Raw genomic sequence first — 27,872 nt, 5'->3', positions numbered from 1 at the left:
ATATAAGATAAGATAATACAATATAATAAACAAACAAACAAATAAATGAATAAATGTTCATCCGTCCAGTGTATTGTGTGTGTGTGTGTGTGTGTGTGTGTGTGTGTGTGTGTGTGTGTGTGTGTGTGTGGTTTAGATTAGACCAAATTTACTGACGATATACTAGATGGAATCCTACAAAAAAATCTGCCGCCTTTCTCTTTAAATCTACAGAGTACTGCTTTGGTAGGCCTTTGTGTGTGTGTGTGTGTGTGTGTGTGTGTGTGTGTGTGTGTGTGTGTGTGTGTGTGTGTGTGTGTGTGTGTGTGTGAGAGAGAGAGAGAGAGAGAGAGAGAGAGAGAGATTGTGTGTGTGTGTGTGTGTGTGTGTGTGTGTGTGTGTGTGTGTGTGTGTGTGTGTGTGTGTGTGTGAGGGCGGGTCGTATCGAGCTCCTGTCATAACACAGCGATTTTCGGATGATGCAGAAAGCAGCGTTAAGTTTTTTTGGTGTTCTTGTGAACATGGAATCGTTCTTGCTGGTTTAACTTGACGCGCTTGTCTGCTGTTGTCTCTGGCTGAAGAAAGATAATGCAGAGCTTTTGCAGACACGTATAACTGCGGGAAATTGTATTAGCGGTTAAAGGACATCCTCTAGTTTTTGGGCCATGCCTCTGATCAGCCTGGACGATGAGGATCAGAGATGGGTCCCAACCCACGTCAACGTGACGGTCATTCGGGCCAGGGCGCTGCGGACCAAGGGCAAGCAGGGCAGCCGCTATTTGTACACCGTTATGCAGTTGGGGAAGCTAAAGTACACCACGGGACTGGCAGAGAAATCGACCGAGCCCGAGTGGAATGAGGAGTGTTCACTGGAGCTGCAGCCCGGCCTGCTGGAGTACGCGGGGGCGCATCCCCACGGCAGCGGGGATCTGATCCTCACCGTCATGCTCAGAGTGCTCATAGGACTTGACGTGTTTCTCGGCGAGGCCGTGGTGCCTCTGGACAAGCTGTTTCAGAGTGGGACGTGTCCTAGGAACGAGTAAGTTGCGCAATAACTCACAAACGCTTCCCAAATACCTCGACAGACCTCACCTCACGCCTTTACTAAGGCACCTAATGTTTTAGATTTTAAAGAGTCAGCATATATTTAGACCTAAGAAAAACATGCATGTATGAATCAGGTGCAGATTTCTGAAATGAAAGCTTGCTCCAATTGTATACTCACTCATAAATGATTCCCACATGACAATTGCAGTAAAGACCACAGTCACAGACACTGTTTATGTTGCAGCATTTGCTCTCTGCATATTTACACATGGGTGGTACAGCTGCCACTTCACAAATAAAACTTATCACCCCAAACTCTACCCGCAAATCACATTTAAATAATAGTTTCTAGCAGATGAAGAGCCATGTTTCAGGAAACACTGCAATGATTCTGTACATATCCATCCTGTAAATTCTGAATTGCTATTTCTTTCCATTACTCATTACTAAAGTACTAAAGCAAGAAGATGAGCTTACATATGTAAAACATTTTATAGCTTTGTTTTGGCACTTGACTGAATGCTATGCTACAGCTAGACAGTTATGAGGAAAGGAGAGTGAAAAAACTGTAAGAACTGTCAATAAGATGATTTTCACAGACAGATAAGGTGTGGAATGGGCAGAGTAGAAGTACAGTTCAGACAAAACCGAATGAATGTCAGACATCTGTGTGCTGGCGCAGTGCCGGCCTCAGCAGGGGCTGTGCCAGTGTGTTCTGGGAACATTACAGCATCAAGAAATTACTAAACATGCACCTGCATGTTCCCATGCATAGCAGCACAAAATACCCTGAATCTGGTATCTTAAATCATTACATCAGTACATCAGTACTAAATCAGTACATTTGAATGCAGTTCTAGCAGGCATCCTGATATTGCCATATTTTCAGCATAGTCTTTCTCTTCTCAGTCAGGATGACTGAGCTTTATTTTTGTAAAGACAAGGAAGTCTATGGCACTGAGGCCTCTTAGCTAAAGCTAAATACACTTCCACGCTGACCAGCATAACCGGTAACTGAACATGAATGAATAATGAATGAAAGTAAGAATTAAAAAATTTTTATTACAGTTTTTGCACATACATAACATTATTAGTTACAGTACAGGTAGTTGTCCACATTTGCCTGTCTGACCTCTTCAAAGTTATGATATATTTCTTTCTGTTATATTCATCTTGTACCCCTTTAGCTATTGTGAAAGCATCTGCTGTGTTTACAAGGAAAAGTCCAGAACACAGAGTGTTGGTTCCTCTGGCTGTCAGAGCCTGCATTGTTTTTGACTTGTCAGAGTCACGTGCAGGGACACAAGGGGAAGATCCAACTCTTCCCACAGTATCCTGTCAGCAGACAGTGGTGTAAGAGTGCAGAAACAAAGCAAACATCTGGCTTTAATTTTGTTTAGAGAAGTACCCACCCCTCTGTTTCTCTTTCTCTAACTCACTCTCTTTCTCGTCATTTTTGTTGGCCTCCGCACGTGTCTGATTTGTGCTCCTTTGAGGAGCTCTGTGTGAGACTGGAAGTGGAGGAAATACTTGGAACACTGCTCCTGTTTAAAACAAAGGCACATTGGTGTATAAACCCAATGTGTCAGAGGCATTTCACCTCTTTCTGGGCAGAGCTATGATTTATGCTTGGCTCCTATAAGAGTTTTTCTGCTTTTTTTAACTTTAGGCCGGTATTTTACTTGGCACTATATGTTATCTCCTAGGTAGTAGGGCAGAGTCTAACACACTGGCCAGCAGGTTTCACCACTGAGATGTAAAAAGTTTCAGCAATTCTACAGTTCATATTTTACACTGTGATGAGGCATCGAGATATCATACAAATGTAAAACAGCTCTGTTGACTTCTCTTTAAAAAGGTTTTTAAAAATGTTATCATGGTTGTTATCATAAGCTGTGTTTTCAGTTGTGTATATACTAAGAAGTATTTACTGTGTACTAATCTAAAAGATCTAGAAAGCTTGTACTTTTTTTTATGACTTCAGCCAAGAAAACAGGAAGTCAGGGAAGTAACCAAAAACCATTGAGGTCACTATGACTCAGAGGTCCTTTGTGGTGAAGGAAGAACTTATCAGAATGATAGTCATCTCTGCAGTACAACCAATTAGCCATTAATTGTAAAGGCCAGACAGAAGCCTGACATCTTGCTGGGATTTTACTAAATACCAACGTAAAGTAGGTATTTAACTCTCAGGTTATGAGAAACAAGATTCTATGAAATAAGATTGAACTCTTTGTTATGAACACCAAGCAATGCAACTTAAAGAAGCCAGGCTCTGTGCAAATCTCCTGCATACAGTGAAGCACAGTGGCAGCAGCCTTATACCATGTCAGAGACCAGACTTAAACCCACTTGGACACCTCTGGAGATTACTGAAAATAACAGCAATGATCTCATCCGGTTCTGGTTAGTTTGATCCTTTTCAGAGAGGATGATCTCCAAATCCGGTTAGAACAAACTTGCACAGGAGTATCACACAGGATGATGTGAGGCTGTAATCACAGACACCATTCTTCAATAAATTTCTTCAACAAAGTTCTGGCCTGACCTTTTGGGTAAATGATGGGAAAATTGGGACTTTATTTTTAAAGGTGAAAGTATTTTATGCTCTTTTTTGTTAATACAGCATGTTTTATTCATCTCAGCATGCAATGCTGTAATACACCCTAGATGGAGCTCCAGTCTAGTACACTCATTCACACCTAGGCATCAATTATCATAGCAAATCCAACTACAGTTAGAATAGAACAAGTGAACATGGAGGAAACCCATGTAGACATGTGAAATTCAGTACAGACATACGTTTATTTTCTGTATGGAAAACAATAATTTCATCCAGGTCTTTAACAACAAAATAATACAAAAGTAAAGATATGTGAATACTGTACATGCAGATTGTGTCCTGAAGTGTGTGTGTGTGTTCTGTGTCTGTGGTATAGGTGGCTAAAGTTGCACTCTAAATCTGGAAGGAAGGAGAAGGAGCGAGGAGAATTGCAGCTTACCATCCAGTTTACTCGCAATAATATGACAGCTAGCATGTATGATCTGACCGTCCAGGACAAGCCTCGCTCAGCCTTTGGCAAGCTGAAAGACCGTGTCACAGGCAAGAAAAAAGGAGATGTGGAGTCTTCCTCAGCTATCCTCCCTGGCCGCTATGCTGCTCTGTCAGGCTCAACAAGCCAGGCGTTCCAAGAGGATGGTGGGGTGGGGAACCCAGCACAAGATGAGTGTACTGACGAAGGCAAGGGCAAGGTGAAGGGCTTCTTTCTGAAGGGAAAGTTGCGAAAGAACTCAGACACACGCTCCTGTTCCTCGTTGGCCTCTGAAAGCAGTATGGCATCGTCAGCAGGGGATCCTTTTGTTCCCATAGAGCTATGCAGCACACCTGTCTACAGCAGCAGAGTGGTGGAGCCTTTCCGCACTGACTCAGATGGTGGAGTAAAGGGTAGGAGACCGGGGGAACATATGCTGTTCATTTGGGTAGCAGCATGCTTTATTACTGTAGGTGCAGTGGGGCAGCACCAAGTAGTCTAATCCAATCAATCACTAAAGCAAGTTAAAGCACTAAAGCAAGATACATACAGTATAGATTTGGAATTTATATAGGTAGAAAAAAAAATGTTAGTCCATGACTATAGCTTTATTTCAATCATATTTTCTAAGCTTGGTGAAGTCAGTACCTTGTTTTGCTTCAGCTCACCCTCTGTTGATTCTTCCTGTCTTGTTTTTTCTCGGTCTGTCCACACAGTGTTTACGGCTCCTAAAGTGATGACCCACAAGCGTGCACACAGTGACGAGGCCAGTAAGATCACAGTTGCCGCACGTCAAAATATGGCTGTAGAGAGTGTAAAAGGCCAGAACACAGTGCTTTCAAAGTCCACCCTCTGCATCAATGGCAGCCATGTTTACTCTGAACCCATCTACTCCAAAGGACCCGGGAGTCTGCCAATCAAGAGAACGCTACTAGAGAAATGCTCTCCTTTATCACGCTCATTGCAGAATCTTACTCGCCGCAGTGAAGACACCCAGAGGCGCAGCTCCATTGATAAGAGCAAAAAGGACCTTGAGGGAGATGCTGAGGGTTTCTCAGCCCTGGCTATGGGAGTCAACTCCTCAGATGGGAAGCCGGTGCATGCCACTGCCCCTCTGGCGATGGCTTCTTCCACCTCAGATGTTGCAGATAAAGGGAAGAAGCTGAGGAAGACTTTGTTCTCCAGTGGGAGGAGTGACTCTCTCCCAGCCAAACCGGAGCAGGGTCAGGAGGGACGTCTACGTGGATGGTTCGGTTCCGCTGACAGCCAAAACAAGCCAAGGTGAGTGACTGCGCTTAAGCACTTAAGTTACACTGAATCCAAAAATACAAACTACCTGACCTTTGTAATGTTGTCTCTAAATCTCTGTTCAATATGAGTATTTATACATGTTTACAGTTAATGGTCTAAAAATGTGTCTGCATTTTTCAGGCTCGGTGGAATATACTGGAACTGTTATCTGTTTTATCTTTTAAACATGTTTACCATGTGTCAATCATCAAGTGTTACAAGCCTGCAAACATTTTCTGTTATGTATTTTTGCAGAAGAAAGCATCCATTATGGACAATGCTTTGTATTTTAATATACATTTGGAATGTTTGTGCATGAACACAGCTTAGAAGGTTTATCAATTGCTTGGTTCGTTTTCACCCTTGTTTAATTTTGATGTGTTTTGATTTTATGTTGCTAAGTACTTTTTTTGTCTGTGAAATAGCATGTTCTATGGAGACTGGACACATTTTACTGTTTTGTTATAGATTACACTTCCATTTCACTTGCAGCAAATAGTGGTATCAATATTTTAGGGTGTCAGGTTTTTCCACTATTTTCTCAGCATTTTCTGAATCAGAATCAGATTTATTGGCCAAGTGTCTTGACACACACAAGGAATTTGGTTCCAGCAGTTTGTGACTCTCAAACAATGCAAACGATGAGATACAATATAGACAGGATGAGTATAAAATATGAATATAGAATGAATAAAATATATAAAATATGAATATAGAATATGAACGATCAGTTATGTACATTCTGAATGTAACAGGAATGGACATTTTAATGCTGAATAATTCAGATTTCTTTAGAGTACTAACTCATTTGTTAAAAGAAAATCATGTCAAGTCTAAATCATGCCATGCCTCAATAGACCAAAAAATAAGTAGTAACTCCATGAACCAGTCAAACACTTTAGCCTTTAACATATGTTTCACTTATGTCAAGAGGTTTTTTTGTATCTAACAAAGAATTTTTTTAAATCCCTTTAGCAACAGTTATGGCCCTAATACACATTGATTTGACTAAGAGGACTACTTGTGCCTTCCCTCCACAGGCTGGGAGTTCCTCCTAAAGTAGAAAGCAGCCCAGAAACATCCGCTTCCCTCTCTCCCTGCCACTCCACTCAATCACCACGCTCTCTTCCCCTAGTTTCTGCTACTACATCATTTCCTGTTGGTTCAGACTCTAATCCATTCTCCCATCCCTCACCTCCACCAGCCTCCATCTCCCCTACCAATCCTTTCCTAACACGACTCCAAAGGAACCCCTTTTTTGAGGAGCTCATAGCAGAAGAAGCTTTGAAATCTCCTCCTGCGATTTCCGATTGCCATAACTCTCCATTCAACCATTACCCAGCATTTCCTGGGAGGATTGGGCTTCCAAGTACTGTTCGTGATATCACACCAAACAAAATGTTTTCTATAAAGAGAGAGAGGCCACGGAGTGTAGCTAAGCAGAGGTCCCTCCCTGCCTTAACACCAGAGACTACCACTGTGAACTCTAATAATGCAATGCAAGCAAGCCATCCTTTGTCTGAGAGTATGGGTGAATGGGATGAATTTGAAGCTTTGGCCACTAGCCGTCTTAAATCGCCAGTTGGAACTCCCACTCGACCGCTCTCAGCCACAATCTCTTCTTCACCTTCCAACACTTATCCAGTTGAATACTGTAGTACTGAACCAAAAATGCGGAATATAGGTGATGAAAGAACCTCCAAGGACTATAATCTACCTGTTTTAGCATCACGAAGGCCAATGAGGACCCCAGTGCCCTTTCAAGAGAGGTGCTCAGACAGCTGGCTAGACCGGGCACAGGAGCTTGCAGTCCAAAAAGAAGCTTGTGTGCTTTTCCAAACAGATTTAGCTTCAATACGACATCGAGAGAGGTATAGAGATGCAAACAACAAAGTTTCCCATTTAGGTAAAGATTTGCACTGTGCTACTCTGGAGCAGAATGTGAACATTTATCCAACTTCACATACTGTACAAATGACCAGAGATGAAAATCTGAACACTTTAGAAAATGGACAAGAGAAATTTTTCACTGAGAGAGGCCTAAATTTTGCACTAAAGAATTCACAAATTGGGTATGAACACACACAACAAAACTCCCAGAATTCTGCAAGTGATCACACTGTGCCCAGTACTCCATTTTGCCTCTCAGACTGTGATACAACTGTGAGTGAATCAATGTGCAGTGACTTTCAGGTCCAGATAAATCCTGAATCCTCCTCCGCACCAAAGCCCATTACTGATCAACAGATTAAAAGCATCATCACTACTGAAGACATCACTAATGAAGATTCCAATAACAATAATACAAATGACACTTCTCAGTTTGCTTTTATTGACTGTGACAGCTCTCATTCAGATTTGAACCAGACTACGTTTGGAATGATAAACAAAGGCAGTAACAAGGCATCAACCCAGTGCCCAGTTGCTGCAGATTTTGATCCATCTTCGATTTTGCCAGTATGTGGGTTCTCCTCTGTGCCTCCTCAAGATTTATTAAACCGAATGGCAGAGCTAGAAACTCCAGATACTGTTGTTGTTGCAAGTGCATTGTCCGACAATAACCATTATGAGAAACCCTGTGACAACTTAGAACATCACAGCATCCAGCCACATTCAAATATTACAGTAAGGTTTGAATCTGAGGATTCCAATTACAAAGATAGCTCTGTAAGTCCAAAAATAATTCCCCAGCGAGACAGGAATGACGGAAATATGATGGCACAGTTTAAACCTGAGGCAACAGAAGACAATGCAGGCTTCAATACACCACATGAAGTTGGATGCTGTTTGATTTATGACAAGATTAAGACAAAAAAAGATGAAGTCATGCCAGAAGCGAATAGCTTGAAAGTTACTGTTTCAGAGAACTGCAAAATCAGTGAATCACCTTCGACTCTCACAGATGCCATCAGTTTTGAGGACTTGCATGCTCGAGTAGCACCGAGAGGCTCACAAAGCCCTTCCAAAACTGAAGTTAGATCAGCACGCATTAGAACACATTCCACTACAAATTCCCCCAAGTCTGACCCGAGCGCAAATCTACCAACAGCAAGCTCTAACATTAGTTTAACCAAACTTTCACTATCTGTGCCTAAGAGTCCATCCCCTTCTTTCTTCCATCCTAATGTCACTTCTGACCCCAGCCTATCCTCGCTTATGCATTACCCAACCACAAAGCCTGTTTTGGGAAGCACTCTGACCGAGGCCTCGAACACCACCTCCACACCTCAGCTACAGGCTACTGCAAAGCACACACTTTCCCCAGAGGAGGCAGAGCCAGCTAGCAGTCGCCCTCCCGCTGAGGAGAGCAGGTGAGACCTCAGAGAGTGTATTCACTTCTCTCCTCCTCCCTCACCTGAGACACACACACCATTCAGACACTCAGGTGCAAGAGGACCTGATTACATACATTTTTTTATGTGTATACACCAGGCAGCAGTTAGCTTCTGATTCTTTGACATCTCTTTCTAATTTGGTCTTTCCTATTTTCTATTCTTTGTCCATCTCCTGTTACAATGCTATGTTCAACTTTGCTCATGCGATTCTTTACTTTGCTGGTCTTTTCTTTTGGTTTGCTTTGTTTCTCGCTTTTTGTTTTTGCTTCTTATTATTCGTGCATCTGGTTCACGGCAGCATAAAGGATTTAGAGGTGATTTAAGCGTGAGTTAAATTTGAGACTTTGAGTTGAGCATGAGCTGTTAACTGAAATGCTGACATTTTCTTGGTGCTTTTCACCATTAGAGTGTTTAAATGGCTAAAGTGCTGTGAAAGTAGGGATTCCAAATGTGGAACAGTCAACTTGCATGTTAACAGGATTCCAATCAAACATGGTGACAGCCATTTAAATCCTTTCCACTTAAGCTGCACAATATGACCAAAATACTGCTTTATATTGTGATTATGACATGCTTTAAAAATATATAACTGAGTCCATTATGTAATATTGGCTAACTATATTTTGTTTATGGATGTTTTAGACTATTGTCAGTTTTATACTAGATTAGGAATATCAGACCTCTGTGTAGGCAGACACCTGATATTGTGATGTACAGTATGGATATCTTCACAGTAATAGAGCCTGCTTTCACAAGCTTTTGTTGCGGAGTTATATGAAATGTATCAGTCATGATAGAAGTGTGCTTTAGGACAGTTTAATTCCTTTGTTCAGGCTAATCTAGTGTCAGTAAATCACAATCGTATTTTACAACACAATGTATGGCAATATGTTAGGCTGGTAAATGTCGTTTCCAATCTATTAGAGTTTTTCGACAGAGTAAGCACCAATTCTAATAGTCCATGTTAAATGCTGCCTCCAAAATTTTCATGTATATGAAAAGTCATGAGGATGCCTTATTTATCTTGAAGATTTGTTGTGAAAGTCTGAGATTGATCAGAATATGCACAATGAATTAAGATGCATGGGTATTTTACAGAAATTGTTCTCTTACGTTATTAGGCGATATCATTGAAGCTTTCCTAAAATCTCTCTCTGACACTTTTTTTTATTCTCTTTTTCTCTCTCAGCATGTTACGACTGAAATCTAACATAAATCCACTCACTGTTACTGCTGATATTTTGCAAAGCTTGTTTAAACTAATACTAAAACTATACAGGTGTTATGGTGTTTGATTTTTTCTTATTATTGCTGTTTGCCCAGCCCTCATCCAGTGAAGCCTCTGACCAGCACAGCAGTGCCGGGAGAGAAGAAATCAGTGCTGGAGAAACTGCGTTCGTCTATCCACCCTGGGCGCGCCACACAGCAGAACATGGCTGAGCCGGAGAAACCACCGGTAGAGCAAGCATTTAAAAAAGCCTCATACCCCAGGGACTATCTCGTAACATTAGTAACATAAGAATAGAAAAAATCAAGATATAAAAGTACAGACAGTTCCTGCTGGCAACTTTGTACAGGAATCTCAGATGCTGACCAGAAGCTTTTAGAGAAGCTGACCATATTTATCTTTCTATATCAAGGTTTTAGATTACATGCTAATATTGTATAATTTTTTATATTAACCAGCATTAAATTTGTAATTTAATCTATGGATAAATGTAAAAACTATTCTAAATATGAGAAACCATGTTTATAATCCACCTTTACTTCAGACACTGTGAAATCTGTATGAAAGTGAAGCCACAGAGACTCACAGATAATTAAGCCTTTTGTTGAGGTCAAAATGAAGTTACCATTTCTGTGCATTGATTGCTTTATATTGTACATATAGAAGTACAAATTTTGCCACCCAGACTCAGCCTATTTTGAACTGCTGTTGCATTATAGGTCTCAGAGCAGTGTATCTTTCTCTTACATGAGCTCAGAGACACCAACTGGTTAGTGTCAATCTGATTGACAGGGGAGTGAGAGAACAAAATCCCTACTGCATGACCAGTTTTACTCCAAGCAACAGGAGGGTGTGTGTACTAAATAAAATAGATAGCTGACACTCTATAGCATACTATTTGTATTCACGTATAACTCCTACTCACTCAGGAGGATCCCCAGGCATGAGAAATGGTTTTGTATGTCATCCTGTTTTCTGAAAACGTAGACAAATTCAAGGTTTGTTATTTCAAATATTATTTTCCATTTCTGCTGCCAAAAGTCAATGTGACCTGTGAACATTACATCCATTATCAAGTAGCAAACAGAACACATGGGTAGAAAGTATATTTTGGTGAGTTTTTATAGGCACTAGCCAGACAGACTTATAACAGTACCAGTACTCATGCTACAATAAGTCCTTGTTTTGTCTGAAACATGGCTGTCCTCTTTGTGAATATTTGTTTATTTCTTTGTCTGGAGCAGGTGTGGATGACAGAGGCCCACACTCACTACCAGACTCTGAGTAACATGGAGCTGATTGCTCTACTGCTGCAACAGGAGATGGATGCAGAAAGACAGAGGGCAGAGTCAGAGCTCCAGGCTACACTGTTAGAGAAGCGTGAGGCTGAGGTGAAGAAGCTAAAAGTCCAGGTGCGGGATCTGGAGGACTACATTGATAAGCTGCTGGTGCAGATCATGGAGCAAACACCCACCTTGCTGCAAATTCGTGCCCGGCCAAAATAGTGTGAGCTTCACCTGTGTGAACTACAGCTGACATTTTGGACACATCTGCAATCCTCAAAGCAGTCACAGTATTCTCCTGTCCAACAAGATACAGTCAAGCTTTGCAAACAGCATTTTGGACAATACAGGGCCATTATTCAACCAGTGGGTTTTTATTTCATTTACCAGAATGTTGCCACTGTAGGTTTTGGTGCATTGAGGATCTCATTGATTTAAAAACATTGAGAAGTGTAGTGAAAATATATGTCCAAAATTCAACTAGTTTCAATTTGAATAACATGTATTCATGACGTCTAAGATTCTTTCGTCAAAACAAAAAAATTGTCAGGAAAATTTACCACAAATTGCAAATAAACACTGCCTATAGAGAAGTACTATTTATTGCTCTTGTACTCAAGCACTCAAGGATCATTTATTTGTTTCTAACTGGTTATAAAGGCTTAACTGAACAAAACATTAAGGGCAGACATGTACACTATATGGCCAAACGTTAATGGACACCTAACAATTACATGCATTTGTGCTTTTTCAACATGTTAAAAAACCTCCCTCAACCCTGTTATAAAACCTCCACTTTTCTTTGAAGGTTTTTCACTAGATTTTAATGAATGGATTTGCCTATTCAGACACAAGAGTGTTTGTGAGGGTGACAGTACAGATATGAAGAGAAATAATAAAGCTACAGCATAGACAATCTACAACAGCTGTGTGCTTCCAACATTTTGTGGCAACAGTTTGGGGAAGGTCCACGTATAGGAGTAATGGTCAGGTGTCCACAAATACTTATCCATATAGTGAATTTCTGTGATTTATCTTTGTGATCCTTAAGCTTTTATGAATTTCAGATCCTTACCAATCTTTCCTTGTGTATCCAGTGTCCTTGCATGCTATGACTGACATGAAAAGCAGACATGTGTTTTGTTAATTCTGATATCTTCCTGCTTGAATGGATTTTGAACTATCCAGGATTTTTTTTAGTGAATCGTTCATTTATGTGCTTCCAAGTATTGAAATTAATGAGATATTCTCAGGTTGGTCATCCAATTACAGAAGGTTAAATATACAAATGTGAATTCTTTTCTGACCATCCAACACATTTTGGAAATATTCTGTAAATATTGCTACATAATACACAGTATTATGTAGTGACTTGCTGCCTAATTCCAGCTTCTTCCATAATATCTTGAACGAATGAAAGCATGTTTATCGTCGCAATCGTGCACTTAAAACAGAAAAGCGTATCCTTCATGTAAGCTGTGCAATAATATGTAAGCTGTGCAATAATATCGGCTAGGCATCACACAGTTGTTATATATCCCCATAGCTGCTTGCTGTAAAAGTAGCTAGATTTGCAAACATGTAAAGTAAATTAACCATTAAGTAACCACGGGAGTTTAATTTCAGATTCTTAAAGAATGTAATGGTGACGGCTTTTTTTTAAAGACTCCTTAAGTATCTCAGACATTCACTGAATATTATTTTGACACAAACACATTTTATTTTCATTTTATATACAGCAACACTGCATCAATATCTGTTAGATGTCTTAATGTTCATTTACATTTCCCCAAAGCTTTTGTCAAGACATGTTTGCAGATGCAGTCAGTTTACCTGTATTGAAGGCTGATGTTTTACTGTTGTGGGAAGATTTGTTGAGTAAATAGTTTTATACTAAGTTTATCAGTAAATGTTTTCAGTTGCTTTTCTCTGTTTATTGAGAGAATGTTAAAGAGGTAACGTTATGGTAATGTTATGAGCACTGTGAGAGTTCATTCTCGATTTGACATGTCTACAAATTATTTTGTTATATAGCTTTTTCCAAAACATTCCCATTTGTGTTTTACCAAGACTTATTTATTATATGTGGTTTCATTTAAAAAAATAAAATAAAGTTGTTAAAATGTGGGATTGCACTGTTTAATGAATGGAAAAATACTTTAAAGATGAAAATATACCACAAATTGCAAATCAAACACTGCATATAAAGAAGTACTATTTATTGCTTTTGTACACAAGCACTTAGGGTGCTTGTGTACAATCAAGAAATCATATATTTCTTTCTAACTGTTTGGAAAGGAAAGAAAGGTGCTAAAAAATCATGTGAAATTGCACTTTTTGATTAATGCATATAAACTGATCAGTATTCTCATATTAAGAATAATTCACATGTCCAAGTTGCATCATTGAACACAGTAATTATTTCTTAGGGCTGATGAAGTTACTTATCTAGTTTGATTCGTTTCCATTTGATGGCGTTGTAATCTGTCTGCTGCCTCACATTAGGAGTTGAAACTTCACTGTCCATGAATCAGCACTAGAGTGCACCAAAGCTCACTTCCATTATGAATCTCTAACACACATAGTGCATTTGAGCCAGTTAATGGTAAACACCTCCACAGTAATTTATAATATAAAGATAACTATTGTAAATTTATCTAAATTTTACTGGTTTTATCAAGTATATAAACGTATATAAGGACATTTTAGTTACAGGTATATAAACTTCTTGGCCAAACGTTTGTATATGTACAGTATGTTCTTGCCCAGCAGTTGTCTAGGATGTCTGTATTCTGTAGCTTGAAGAATTTCCTTCACAATAACTAAGGTCTTAAGCCCAAACCCTGTTCTTGAATGGCAGTGGTTCTGTGCACAAAAGAAGTTCCATGAAGACATTTGACATGGTTGATATGGATGTTTTCACGTGGCCTGCACCTCAACCCCTCTGAACAACTTTTGGATGAATTATCAGTGACTGATCAGTGCTCAACATCACCAATATCTGTGACTGAATGGGCAACTACAGCCATGTTCTAAAATCTAATGGAAAGCCTTTCAGGAAGTGTGGAGGATAACAGAAAAGTAGCACTACATGTGAAATGAGATGTTCAAAAAGCACATGAATATAATTGTCAAGGATCCCCAAACCTTTGGCAATATATGGTATTTAAGTCTCATATTTTTCTCGGAATTCTTTATAAAATGAAATGTATAAAATTCATTTATTCTGGCTGAGATTGGGCTGGAGACCGATTATTATACTCTAACAGCACATCCTGAAGTGGTTTATTCCTTACACAATGTCATAGCCATTGAATTACAGTGAATAATATAAATCACTTCCACTAGAAACAGGAGAGGAAAACTACCCATTTTCTAGGGGTCCTTTAAGGGTTATTTGAATAATTACATTTTCTGAACTTCTAATAAGATCTGCTTGGAATTCTTTCTAATATTAAAGCACTGGTTTTTATTTCTTACTTGGTGTTTAAACTACTTTGCATTATTTAGTGTATGGAGATCAGTGGGAACGCAGCCACTCCCTCCGAGCGCGTTTGGAGAAATCCTGGCCCCTTCGGTTGGGCGCAGGAGTTAACCACAGGAAACTACAGCTCCCGTGTAGCTTTGCGGTTGATTGCTTCATTACTTTCTTGAGTCTTCTTTAAAAAACCCCGTCTCCGGAGCCTTGCCCTTTACTTCCCGCTTGCTCTCGACTGCAGGAATGAGCGAGGTTGCAGTTTATCCTGCGTTTCAGCTCGGACAGCCGCGGTATGATCAGGTAGGACAACAGCGTCTCTGAAGTGTCTCCGTTCTCTTAACATCAAACTGAAAGCTTTGTGTGTCAGCCTCAATGGCTGGTCATGAAAAACAAAATATTTTCTCTGTATCTATGCATCATCATCATCATCACCATCATCTTCATCGTGGAACCAGGATTTCATTAAAAGTTGATGTTCTCCTCTTCTATAGAAAAGCCGGATTTTCCTGCCAATTTGGCGAATTCGCTGCAGGAAATGTTGTTGATCTGATGTCAGATCAGCAGTGTTTGGCTTGCATTCCCAGATAAAACATACTTTGTGTTTACTTATGTATGCGACTGGTTGCCAGTCGCGTTTTTTTCCCCTCTTTTTTATTTTTATTTTAAATGAAGTCGCACCAGTTGCAAGTGCGGTCTTGTGATCACTTCAACCAAGTTCAGGTTAATGTTCACTCTGCGTTATCTGCTTCAGTTTTTACCCCTGCACGATCTCCATAGAAAAGGGAAATTGCTCGTCTTTTTCCTCCCCTTCCTGTTTTATGAAATCTGGGTCACATCAGTGAGAAGAATGCAAAGTAACGGCTTGTCTTCAGTTGTCCGTCTTTTACAAGCGCCCTTCATCATTAGAGCTTCGCTACGGTCAAATGAATGGGTTTATATATAAAACCCGGGATTCTCCATGGCAACGCCATGGTCATCTCTCTCTAACAGGGACACTCTGATAGCGCCTGACAAGGGCCATGTGCATCTAGGTCTTTATTTCTCACTATCATTCATTCATATATGCAGTCTACATGACATCCAGTGTATTTGGATTAGCTGAGGTTTGCCAAAGGCTTCTTTCTGAGATGCACTGGGAGTAGTGCAGCATATCTAGTGCAGACTTTGGAGCCTTTAAAAGCAGGGCAAAGGGTGAAATGTGCAATAAACCTGTCTCCATAGCCGTCCCTCTTTATTTGTTCTTGGATTGCTTTGGGAGTACAGTGCAGTTTTCCTGGTGGTTAGAAAATTTGCTATAGTTGGTGTAGCTTTTTTCTTAGAGTTACTGTAAAAACCTTGTAATTGTTATTGAGTTTAGAGTTATTGGCTGATTAAAAAAAAACGGCAAAAAGAGCAGCGACAAAATATATTAGAAAGTGCAACGTTTTGTTTTACTCCATGTAAACAGAGCCATAAACATGATTGAATAATGTAAGCTAATCCATAAAGCATAGCAGTAGCGTGTCTGTATCTTTGGAGGCATCTTTGGAATCTGTATGGAGATTCATTTTACTGTGTGACTAAATATAAATGTTACTGGTGTTTATCACTAATGATATAACACTGCTGTTGAATTCATGAATCGGACTGGTCAGGACATGTGGATCTTTCTTTTTTAATAACATTAGCTTCAGAATGTAATTCAAATCATTACATAGGTTTCTATTAAAATGCAGCCAATTTGCACTCATATTCTCTGCATGATTACAGTTAAGCTAATAATAAATGGAATAAATGAAGTGTTCTTATGTAACCAGATTTTCATAAAACTGTTCATACATTGTAAAGGTATCTTCTTTGTAACATGACAAGCTGTCTATTAATTTGATTCTTTTTTGAGAACGACATCCCCATCACATTATATTCCCTGCAAACAAATAGCTAATATTTTCATTCCTGTCTTCAGACCTCTTCAGATGATTATACTAAACACATGGATGTGCACTGTGCAGTGTAGTGATATATACTGTATAAAGGGTTCATTGCCTTTCAGTTACAAATACCAAACACTGCCTTCTTTAAAATAAATGAGTCTAGTGGAGTAGCCAGTATGTAAGGTTATTAATGCATTCTGGGTAAGTGTAATGAGATTCAGCTGAGTGCACTAGATTTCAAGGTGGATGCCTTTTTATTCCTTACCAGTATCCAGGATGCACATTATGCAATGAGAGAGCAGTGTAATGGTTTTGCTGTGTGGTAGCAGTGTTTATTGCATATTATATTGTTTGTAAAAAGTGATTTGGTTTAAATATAGCACGGATGCCTGCCCATACATGCCCATGGTTTCCCTTGCTGCTGTTTATAGATAGATTGAGGGCAGCTGAAGGATACAGTAGGGTTTTTTCTGTTCTTGTACGGCTCAAGCTAGCTGCATCTCTGTGATCTGTGAGGGGTATTCTCCAGAGAGCAGAAGCACATGCATTATTAACAAGTGTCTTCTCCCACAGACTTCCGCACACATACCAAAGGAAAAAACATTGCCTACTAACAGCATTAGTGGGGAAAGCAGTGTGCTTGGCATATTTTTTGTCTTTCTAGATGCAAAAAAAATAATGAAAAGAAAAAAAATCGTACAGCGTCAATATGCTGAGAGCTGTATTTTCATTTATTTTCTTTATTTTTTGTGCAAGGAAAGGGAAATAGCATAGATTCAGCAAACTGAAACTGGTAGTCTCACTGTGTGCTTGCCAAATAAACCCTTGGCATGTCCTGCCACAGGGCCCCTAAAACAGTAGGCATGAAAAAAGGAAAAGAATAAGGTATGTTGCCATTTCAATCACAGTTCTCTTCTAGAAGCTAGAAGATACCACACAATATATTTACACAGCATCGGATACTTGGTGTTTTTAATACAGATAAGATGGAGTTTACTGGAATTAAGACAGGTGGAGTGGGATCATTTATCCTTTCCATTTTTTTGTTATTATTTTCTTTGGTTAAAGCTTACAATTATAAGTTAAATAATGCAGAAAATATGATACAGAAAAGATGCTCTCGGACATAGTATAACTCTTCTCACTTGATCTTGGAAGATTCACAGCCAGTTCACCGCCTGAAGAGTCAGTTCACAGCCTGATCTTCAAAGTCAAAATTATTTTGCTCATGGAAATGAGCTTAACATTAAACACAATTTGTCTAATCAAATATTTGTATTTGCATCTTTGCACCGATCACCTACTAAAATTACTTGATTGTGACATGTAAAGAAAAATCCCTTCACAACAGTTGGCCAGATGAACAAACACCCTCCAGGCAACAATCAACAATCAAAACATTGTATTTTCACCCGATACAGGGGGTTTTACCACAGTGTGTGAACAAAGACTAAAAAAGATTAGTTTGGAGTTTGCCAAATACATTTTAAAAGCCTGTACAGTTCTGTAACAACATCCTATTGACAGCTGAGTCAAGAACCAACTTGTAATAGAATGATGGGAAGAGAATAGTATGAAGTTGCTAATGATTCAAATTTAGTGAAATGCTTTAAAACGAATTGAAGATTTTTAAGGCAAAGAAGTGGATGTTCTGCAATGGCCAAGTCAATCATCTGACCAGAATCCAATGGAGCAGCAATGCCATGGAGCTTCGTCAAACGTTTTGTCAGTGTCCAAATATTAATGCACCTGACTATATACAGTATCTCCTGTGAAACAATACATAGTGATTGAAAAAACTTTTGTTTTTGAAAAAAAAAACAACAACAACATGCTATAGTGATTTTAATTTAAGACATTAAAAGAGATGAACCTGAAGAGGCAGCACAAGCTTTATATTACGTAGTGGGTTGAGTGACAGCAATTTTCAGTTACCCATGAGTCACCCCCTCCTCTAGCCATCCTGTTATTATTTACCCCTTTTATTCCCACTAGCCAGTAGGTGTGGGGCCAACTCACAATAACCAGTAGGGTGTGCTTGAAGAAACTGGCACCCCACTAACATCTAACATAGACTCCATTATATCTTTAGCACAGAAAATTAGTGCTAGATCACAAGACTGTGGGAGCACACAGTGAACCCTGGATTTGAGAAACAGGAGTCGGCTGTAGACCTTCCATGGAGGTGCTCACAAAACTGCACACTACATTTTTATAGCATTATTTTATAGCCTTCTTTTATATATACTCCTCATGCATATTTATCACTAGTTAGTACCCAGCATTTATTTTTTATGATGTTTTGCTTTGCTGTTATTGCTATCTGCTGTCTTTTATAGCAGACAGTTTTCATTGCTGTTGTCATGTTGTACTAGAAGAATCAAATAAATCTGCTTTTACAAGCAGGTCAAAATCACTACAGTGCAGCATTAAATGTATGTTCAGTCCTCAGGCAGGGTTTGTATCAAATCAGCAGCTCTTGATTTGGTTGTTGTTTTCCTGCAGAGCTCCTTCCTCGGCAGGTTCAGACACTTTGCAGACATCATCGACCCCAGAACTCTTTTTGTATCAGAGGTAAAAATCACTTTCTGGACATATTGAAAATAATAGGCAGAAGTCTGTTTGAATTTGAGGCCATTAAACATTTAGAAACTCCTCATTACAGCATTTCCAAAGCCAAATTAAGAATGAAACATGAATCATTTCTGAATTCATCCCTCCAGGCTCACTTAAAGCAATGTGTTGCTCTCCTGGATGATTTTAAACATGGGACTCTTCCACCTGGAACAACGGATCAACAAGTAAGACAGCAAGAAATAACTATTAAACTTTTCTGACTTTATTATAACAACATTATAGTACTATGTATGGTATAGGCATATTAAGTAATAGTTCCTGATTAAACAAAATTATAATAATAAATAATCATAATTTTTTATATAATTATAATTATAATATTGTTACTACTACTACTACTACTACTACTACTAATAATAATAATAATAATAATAATAATACTCATAATAATAATAATAATAATAATAATAATAATAATAATAATAATAATAATAATAATAATAACATCATATTATTAGTAGTAATATTAATAGTAGTATTATGTTTTCTTGGAATTTACCTGTAACTGGCAGATTTTTTTATTTTATTTTAAATGGTTTTTATTTAAAAACTATTTATTTTTATCATATTATATTATATCATATTTGTTTTACAGAATTAGCAAAATTCTTGTTGTGGTTAAGACTTTTCACAGTTCTATATATAAGAATTTAATCTTTCCCTCTTGACTTTTACAATTTTATAATGTTTTTGTTCTGTTGTTCAGCTCTGGGAGGCTCAGAAGGTGAAACAGGTAAATCAGTATATTCTATATGTTCACTGTTCATGTTAATTCAGTCAGTGAGTGAGATTTCTCTTGATTCTGTCTAACAGAAGCCTATTTTGGTTCAAAATTACTAAACCATTTCAATTAATATTAGATGAATGTATAATCAGTATCCAGACACACAACTGGATAAATTGAGTATAAAATGTTTTGAAATGTGTTAAACAGATTGACATTGATCAGACAAACAGTATAGTAGTTTGCAGAGACAGCTAGAGACAACTGTGTTGAAACAACATAAAATAACAACACGATGTCCACAAAAAGTTGGTCAACATATTGTCTTAATTTAGTAAAATAAAGTAATAAGTAAAGTCACAATAGCTTTTAGTTCTGGAAGAGGCAGCAATGGGTTAAATGTGACATTGATTGAGAAATATGTACATCTTCATACCTACATGTAACTTGATGAGATTTAATTTCACTGCAGGCTATTATTCATCCTGACACGGGACAGAAAATCTTTATGCCTTTTCGCATGTCAGGTATGACTACATTATTATTATTATTATTATTATTATTATTATTATTATTATTATTATTATTATTATTATTATTACAAATATAACACAAGTAAAACTATCACATTATAGTCATCACTGCATGACTCATCAGCATGTTACTTTATCATATAAATGTTACATCTACTCAAAACTTTAATTTCTGTTTCCCTAACCATAAATAAATAAGGTTAAAATGGGAGCAGTCATGATTTGTTCCAGTCATTTCACTCCCTGGCTAGATGTAGCATAGCTGATAACAAGTTGCAAGAACACTGTTGCTAGGCAACTGGGGGATATAAGACCCTCAGCATAAAATAGCTAATGGCTAAGGCTAAGGTATAAAATATTCTGTAAATTCAAAATATTGATTGACTGTCAGTGTTTTCCTCTGATGTGAAAAATTGAAATGTAATGAAACTTAGCAATGTTACATGCTGTTATAAAATATGTCATTTTTGTGCAGAAAAGAAACAGCTCAATAGAGTAAATTAGGAATAACTTTGGTGTCGTTTGTTGAATTTTTACACAATTTGCCATAGTAAGAAGACAACAATTACTTCATTTTTTAATTTACTTGTTTTTTAACAGACCTGTAACAAAGAGCTATCATTAAATATCTCATTGTCTGTACCAGCCGAGATTTAAATCTTTTTAAGTGTTAATCATGGAAAAGATTATAATCAGATTTTATATTTCACTTCATGTGAGAATCTATTCCCATACATATCAAATATTAACACATTCACATATATTCATAAATTTCAGATACATATTCTTAACAAAGATTCATTTGAATGGAGATAAATGACCAATAGGAATTTATGCTAAGCTAAAAGCGTCTCGTTGGAATTTCAAGTAGGCTGCTGATAGACTCTGCTGAAATAAGGCTGATAGCATAAATATCCATGTTTTTCCTATTAGACATTGCACCCTAAAGCAAAGGAGCTAATGTAGCTCTTAAATCCCCTTTAAATCTTCATCAGAATGTTCACAGCTTTTACAGTCAGGGAAAGAGGTTTATATATTCTAGCTATATAAATCATTAGAGCTTTAATCTAAAGTAGCTGCAGGGATGTGGTTCATGTGTACACGGGTTAGAAAGGTAGAAAGACAGCTCGATAGCAGTAAGTATAAATGACTTTAATGATGTTTGTGTGTTGAGGCGGTTATTGTATTTATTGCACTGGTTCAGATAAATGTGCAGTTTAAGAAGACTATTATTTTTCATTTGTGTCTCTATTAGTTTGGTTTCTTTTCTACCAAATGTTCTTTTCTTTCTTAGGTTATGTTCCATTTGGAACACCCATAGTAAGTGTTTGCACAATATTGCTGAAAGTTAATTGAATTATTTTAGTGGTTATAGATTTTTACGGAAGGTTTAGGTATTTTATTGGAAGCACTAAAATGTAAATGAATTTGTAGGATTAATAATGCCTGTATACCTCTTGCAGGTAGTTGGACTTCTCCTTCCAAACCAGACTTTGGCATCCACTGTGTTCTGGCAGGTAAACACTATTATTACTACATCAACTAGTACTGGTACTAGTGTCATGATCAGCACACCTGCCTCACCTCCGCATCCACAACGGAGAGAATCGTCTCCGGAGTATTAAGCGCTCCCGGACTACACTTCCCACTACACCCCGCTCAGCCTAATCAGTGCACCAGCTGTTCTCTATCAGCTGGCGCACTTAAATAAGCAAACGAACTTGATCCCATTGCGAAGTCTTGATTTGCTACGGCTATCATTCTGAGCGTTGTCTGATTGTTCCTGTTTCTGGTTTTTGATCTGTTTCTGTATTTTGCCTCACGACTGATTTCTGCCTGCCCCGACCTTTTGCCTGTTGTTCTGACTACGTTTTTGCCTTACCTACACTGTCGTGTTTACCGGTACTGAACTCTGCCTGTTGTTTCCGAGATTATATATTAAAGCTGCAAATGGATCCTCAGTCTTACGACTCATCATTACAACTAGTAATTAAAGAATTATGTGTCATAAAGTTTTTTAACTCATTTATTACTACTACTGCATTGGTCTACTACTACATATACTACAACTACATCTACTACAACATCTACTACTACTAATACAACATCTACTACTACTAGAACATTTACTACAACTACTACTACTACTACAACTAATAATTATACTACTAATTATAATACATCTACTATTGCTATATCTTCTACTACTACTACAACATCTACTACTGCTTATGTTACTACTATTATGACTACAACTTCTAAATCAACTACTGCTACCATTACACATCTACTAGTACTAATAATACATCTACTACTACTACTTGTACATCTACTACTACTATATCCTCTACTGCTACTACAACTACTGCTACTACTATTATGACTACAACTACTACATCTTCTACTGCTACTACTACAACAACTACTACTACATCACAGTACTAGACTACAGTCGTGGCCTAATGGTTAGAGAGTCTGACTCGTAACCCGAAGGTTGTGGGTTCGAGTCTCGGGCCGGTCACGACTGAGGTGCCCTTGAGCAAGGTACCTAATCCCCCCCCCCCCCCCCCCAACTGCATAAATGGCTGCTCACTGCTCCGGGTGTGTGTTCATGGTGTGTGTGTTCACTGCTTTGTGTGTGCACTTTCGATGGGTTAAATGCAGAGAACAAATTCTGAGTATGGGATGTCTTCTTATCTAATACTACATCTCTTACTATTACTAATACGTCTACTACTACTGAGACGTTTCATTTGCACTGTGACTTTCTCACATGCAAGATTGCTTTACAAAGCAGAAACATTACCCAAAAACAATAAACAGATAAACTACTAATGCATATACACAAATTATGCAGACATAAAATATATATTAAGGAGGAAATTAAATTAAACACAATTTTTAATATGAAAAAGTGGAGTTACAAACAGCTATAAACAATTGTTCCCTCACCAGCCTCTATCTTTTTTTTTAACACAAAAAATGCATCTTGTCATGATATTGGAAAAACCAAAAGCACAAAGTAATCCAAAGAAAAATTATGTTCTTACTGACAAAGAGATTAATTATTAACAGATTGAATAGTCTCAAGTGTCAGCACTTAGTAAAGTCAGAAAGTTTTCTTCTATAAAATCTAAATAAATGTCTTCTTACTGTACATGATGTTTCACCCTATTAATGATTACAGTACATAGTTTGCTTTATTTAATAAATGTGTTTAATTTAGTTGATTTATTTTATTTTTTATTTGATTCTTAGTTTATGTGAAGCATTTGCCATACTTCGTGCTCAGTGAAAGATCTTAATGTAAACTATAACCTGTTAAAGCAAGCCCATTAATATAAAACTGTGGTTTTAGCTGTACGGTTACAGCTGAAACATTAATCGCCCTTCTGAATTTGACAGCTCTAACGCACTGTGGTTTTATCATTGATGAACAAATACATCATTAAAGAACATCTACATAAATGACTGACTGAGACTGCGTTTAGATGTAGCAACGATCAGCCACATTTTTGTATGTAATAAAAATAATAAGAAGAAGAAGTTTCTAACTATTGTCCTGTCTTCCCCACAGTGGTTAAACCAGAGCCATAACGCTTGTGTAAACTACGCCAACCGCAATGCTACAAAGGTACAGTGGCTTTACTCACTTTATTATGGTCAGTTTCTCAATAATATTTAATGTTCATGCAGATGGATTTGCAGTGAAGCAAAGCTTTGTGTCACTTCCGTGTGAATGGGCTTTAGTTGCAGCTTTAGGCAGGACATCTGTTCTGCATCTGCTCCCAGACCCCAGACTGTCAGCATGCCAGGCTGTGTATACAGTATGTGTGTGTGTGTGTGTGTGTGTGTGTGTGTGTGTGTGTGTGTGTGTGTGTGTGTGTGTGTTCAGAAGTGTGCAGGATAGTCTCCAGATACTTCGGAATGTTAACCTGATACTGAAACGTTTCTCTTTCCAGCCCACACCAACATCCAGATTTATTCAGGGCTACCTGGGAGCTGTAACGAGTGCAGTCTCAATCGCGGTCTGTTTTTTTAGTATGATTCTGTGAATCTTAATATTTTAATGTAAAATAAATGTATTTTAATGTGTATTCTAATACTAAATTTAATAGTGATTCACTATTATTCGGTGAAGAACGTTGTTCGATTGTTATGGAGTTCGATTGTTATCGACACATGAACTCTGCTGGGTTTTGTTTTAGGTTGGTTTGAATGTGCTTATAGAAAAATCCAGGAAATTTAACCCAGCCACCAGACTCATCATACAGAGATTCATTCCTTTTCCTGCTGTAGGTGTGTAATGTGCTTTCCTGATAAGATAAATAACATCACAATCAAATCAATCAAATCACATCTAGATGAAATTATGTCATATTAGTCAAAATTTAGAGGCAGATTTGTGAAACGTCACTTCACGTTCATGCTACTGTACACCACAAGTTGCATTTGTACTCTATAACAGACACCAGATTGCTTTTAGATCATTTTGTTACAGTAGTGCTGTGATTTATCTCGAAAAAAAACAACCGCAAAAAGCACAACAGGAGTATAAACAGTATGAACATTGATTCTTCTTGTTTGCTCAGGAGCACCAATGTTTCTATTACCTTTTTTTTACAGCTAGTGCAAATGTGTGCAATGTGGCTCTCATGAGGCACAACGAACTCTCAGAGGGAATTGATGTGCTAGACTCCAATGGGAATGTGGTGGGATCTTCACGGATAGCAGCCAAACATGTGAGTGATTCAGTGACAAATTCCTGTGTACTGTTACAACTGTAATCTGAAGCTTCATCACAAACACATGTATAGGATAATCTGGTCATTTGTTCCTCCAGATCACGGATCTATTTTCAGTGGATTTCTGCTTCTCTTCATTGTTTTATATCTATCTATATAGACATTCACTGAAAATTTCACCTAAAATAACAAGAATTAAGAAGGATCTGGTTATTTTCTTTTCCACAGGCACTGATGGAGACAGCGTTTACACGAGTGGTCCTCCCTCTACCTATATTTGTTCTCCCACCTATCATCATGGCCTTTGTGGAGAAGTATTCAGCTTTTTAATACTACATCTCTGTAGAATGCGCACATGGTCAGAAGGTGTTAAATAATTTTGTATAGCAGCACCTTGTTTAGTTATTTTCTTATGGAAAAAACACACTTACTGTTTCTATAAAGTTCACATTAATGAAATTTATTGGACTGTCCACAAAAAAATTAAACGCGTGTAATTGCGACTATAGTGAAACTTTCTGTAGGAAGACATTTATTTAGCATTTTTTACGGAGTCACCAGTGACAGAGGAACAATAACTTTACATTTACAGACACAGGAAAGTCTGTGGGAAAATCTATGCTGTATTTTTTATTTTGTGTACTTTTAACTTCATGAGAGGAAACAAAGCCAGATGCTGGTGATATTTAAGTGATAACTTGCTTTGCATACTTTCTAGAACAGTAAGCATAAAAAAACCACACACTATTGAGATTTATTCCCTACCATTACAGTTTTACTGTATTTTTAGATTAATAACTATGTCCATATGTACCATATACATACAGTATATTTTTTACCATACAGTTGATTAGAATTAGTGACATTATTTTTTTTTGTTTCACTTTTTATGTCTGGATGTACACACATAACTTTGGTCAACTTCGGTTGTGTAAAATGTGCTCTAGAAATAAAATGAAATTTTATTGAAAACTTGAAACTTTTAACATTAGCTAAAATGTATGTCAGTTTTGATTTTGAATAAACATGAAATTTTGAATATGTTAGTCCAGCTTTTATGTCTCCAGTAAATTTTCGCAGTAATAATTGTCTGGTGTTTCTTTTCCCCGCAGACTGCCACTGATGCAGGCCCATCGTCGGCTAATGCTGCCTGTCCACAGCTTGGTGTGCCTAGCCGTGTTCGGTCTCTCTCTGCCTCTCGCCATCAGCCTCTTCCCACAGATGTCTCAGGTAAGATCAGATCCTTCAGCTCTTTGTAACCCTATGTGCATCTTGAATTATTTTGAACTTTGAGTCTAGTAAAGTATTTTTCACAGCTTATCTCAAGTTTTCACAAATAATAATAGGTGTATTTGGCAGTGAGCTATTTCCTGCTAATCATATTTTCACACTTCACAGATTGAGGCTTCTCACCTTGAGCCGGAAATTGCCATGGCAACCGATTGCAAGATGCTGACCTATAACAAGGGACTGTGAAGAAAGCAAACACAAAGAGAGACACCAAAAGAGAAAGAGGAAAGGAAGCAGAAGACAATTTTTTTCTGTTTAAGCAGCTAGTCAAATCATGGTCTTGTTTCACAGCAGGTGCAGTGTTGTTTGGAAAGGATTATACTGTAGCATAAGAGCAATAAGGAAAGCAATTTAACTACATTACCTTAACCTTCAAGCCTTTAAGCTGTATTTAAGTGAATAATATATACCAGTATATAGTTTACAATATCCAGTATTTCTAGTATGATGAAGTGCACAGACTTTGCTGCAATTTTGGGAAGACAGTTCTCAAACTAAACAATATTTTTTCTGTAATTTAGCTGGTAAGCATTTATATTACTTTTAACACATTTAATTAATGGAAGATTAATTATGACGCAGCTTTTAATATATTTTTTAATCTGAATCGTGTTCTGGGAGAAAACTTATGGACAGGTAATGGAAACAGTGACGCAGTGCTGTTTCCTGAAAGTGTCAGTACACTAACGACTGACTTTTAATCGTATTTTTTGAAGTGTGTGTTCTGTTAGACTTCTCTGTCACACTCAAAACTAACCAGAGTATTAACAAAAAGTGAACATTGTGAGCTGTAATTCATGGCAGGGATATTATTCAGAAACATTCTGTATCAAAGGCCAATGTGCAGACAAGATTACTTACAAACTTTTCAACCTGGGTCTTTGCATGTTTTTTTGATCGGAGAAAAATGTGAAATTTCAGCTAACATCCATGTTAAATGATCTTAATAGCAACCTTCAAGACCTACATAGGCTTTCTAATTATTTTACATGTATGCAGTTCAGAATCTTCACTTATTTTAGTTTTAATGACGTCTCCTTTTATATTCTTTGTTTGTTTTTTTTGTATTACTGTAGCATTGTTACATTCCCTATAACTTTGTAACTGACCCAGAGTTTGCATTGATAGTTTTACTGGTGTCAAAAACATTCCCTTTAAGAGATGTGATCTTTGAGAAGGCGAGATTTTCTTAATGTGGTATTTTATTTTTATTTTTTTGGTTTATTTGTATTTTTGTTTTTAGCACTTGCTTTAACACTTACAATCAGGTACTTTAATAACAGAATATTGACAAATATATTTAAGGGTCTGCAACCCTGTTGTTTTTAGCTTCTTGTCTTATTTACTTCCCTAATTTA

At 37.7% G+C, this 27,872-nt stretch overlaps 2 protein-coding genes across 3 annotated transcripts; both read left to right on the top strand.

Moving 5' to 3' along the window:
- Nucleotides 1–356: 356 nt before the first annotated feature.
- On the top strand, nucleotides 357–13,321 carry LOC113635954 (rab11 family-interacting protein 5). 2 transcript variants are annotated; one of them, XM_027135750.2, is made up of 6 exons: nucleotides 357–1,018; nucleotides 3,966–4,471; nucleotides 4,775–5,339; nucleotides 6,389–8,659; nucleotides 10,007–10,139; nucleotides 11,156–13,321. In XM_027135750.2, exons 1-6 carry the CDS (start codon nucleotides 645–647, stop codon nucleotides 11,414–11,416), a joined length of 4,110 nt encoding a protein of 1,369 aa, XP_026991551.2. In that variant the 5' UTR covers nucleotides 357–644; the 3' UTR covers nucleotides 11,417–13,321. The 2 variants fall into 2 exon arrangements, with proteins under 2 accessions (XP_026991551.2, XP_026991552.2); XM_027135751.2 differs by lacking the exon at nucleotides 6,389–8,659 and having other exon boundaries at nucleotides 362–1,018.
- Nucleotides 13,322–14,775: 1,454 nt separating this feature from the next.
- On the top strand, nucleotides 14,776–27,842 carry sfxn5b (sideroflexin 5b). Its single transcript, XM_027135771.2, has 14 exons — nucleotides 14,776–14,972; nucleotides 19,091–19,159; nucleotides 19,309–19,386; nucleotides 19,929–19,955; nucleotides 20,419–20,473; nucleotides 21,774–21,799; nucleotides 21,943–21,996; nucleotides 24,057–24,113; nucleotides 24,442–24,507; nucleotides 24,688–24,778; nucleotides 25,106–25,221; nucleotides 25,453–25,538; nucleotides 26,337–26,454; nucleotides 26,623–27,842. Exons 1-14 carry the CDS (start codon nucleotides 14,916–14,918, stop codon nucleotides 26,698–26,700), a joined length of 978 nt encoding a protein of 325 aa, XP_026991572.1. The 5' UTR covers nucleotides 14,776–14,915; the 3' UTR covers nucleotides 26,701–27,842.
- The last annotated feature ends 30 nt before the right edge of the window (nucleotides 27,843–27,872 follow it).

The sequence above is a fragment of the Tachysurus fulvidraco genome, chromosome 17 (assembly GCF_022655615.1).
Source record: "Tachysurus fulvidraco isolate hzauxx_2018 chromosome 17, HZAU_PFXX_2.0, whole genome shotgun sequence".
Taxonomy (NCBI): domain Eukaryota; kingdom Metazoa; phylum Chordata; class Actinopteri; order Siluriformes; family Bagridae; genus Tachysurus; species Tachysurus fulvidraco.
This window is presented reverse-complemented; position numbering and strand designations above follow the sequence as displayed.

Coding starts and splice junctions, on each gene's coding strand:
- LOC113635954 (XM_027135750.2), top strand. CDS start 645: ATGCCTCTGATCAGCCTGGACGATGAGGATCAGAGATGGGTCCCAACC. Junction 4,472..4,774: donor CTCAGATGGTGGAGTAAAGG/GTAGGAGACCGG, acceptor CTGTCCACACAG/TGTTTACGGCTCCTAAAGTG. Junction 8,660..10,006: donor CCTCCCGCTGAGGAGAGCAG/GTGAGACCTCAG, acceptor CTGTTTGCCCAG/CCCTCATCCAGTGAAGCCTC.
- sfxn5b (XM_027135771.2), top strand. CDS start 14,916: ATGAGCGAGGTTGCAGTTTATCCTGCGTTTCAGCTCGGACAGCCGCGG. Junction 24,508..24,687: donor CGAGTGCAGTCTCAATCGCG/GTCTGTTTTTTT, acceptor GTTTTGTTTTAG/GTTGGTTTGAATGTGCTTAT. Junction 24,779..25,105: donor CATTCCTTTTCCTGCTGTAG/GTGTGTAATGTG, acceptor TTTTTTTTACAG/CTAGTGCAAATGTGTGCAAT.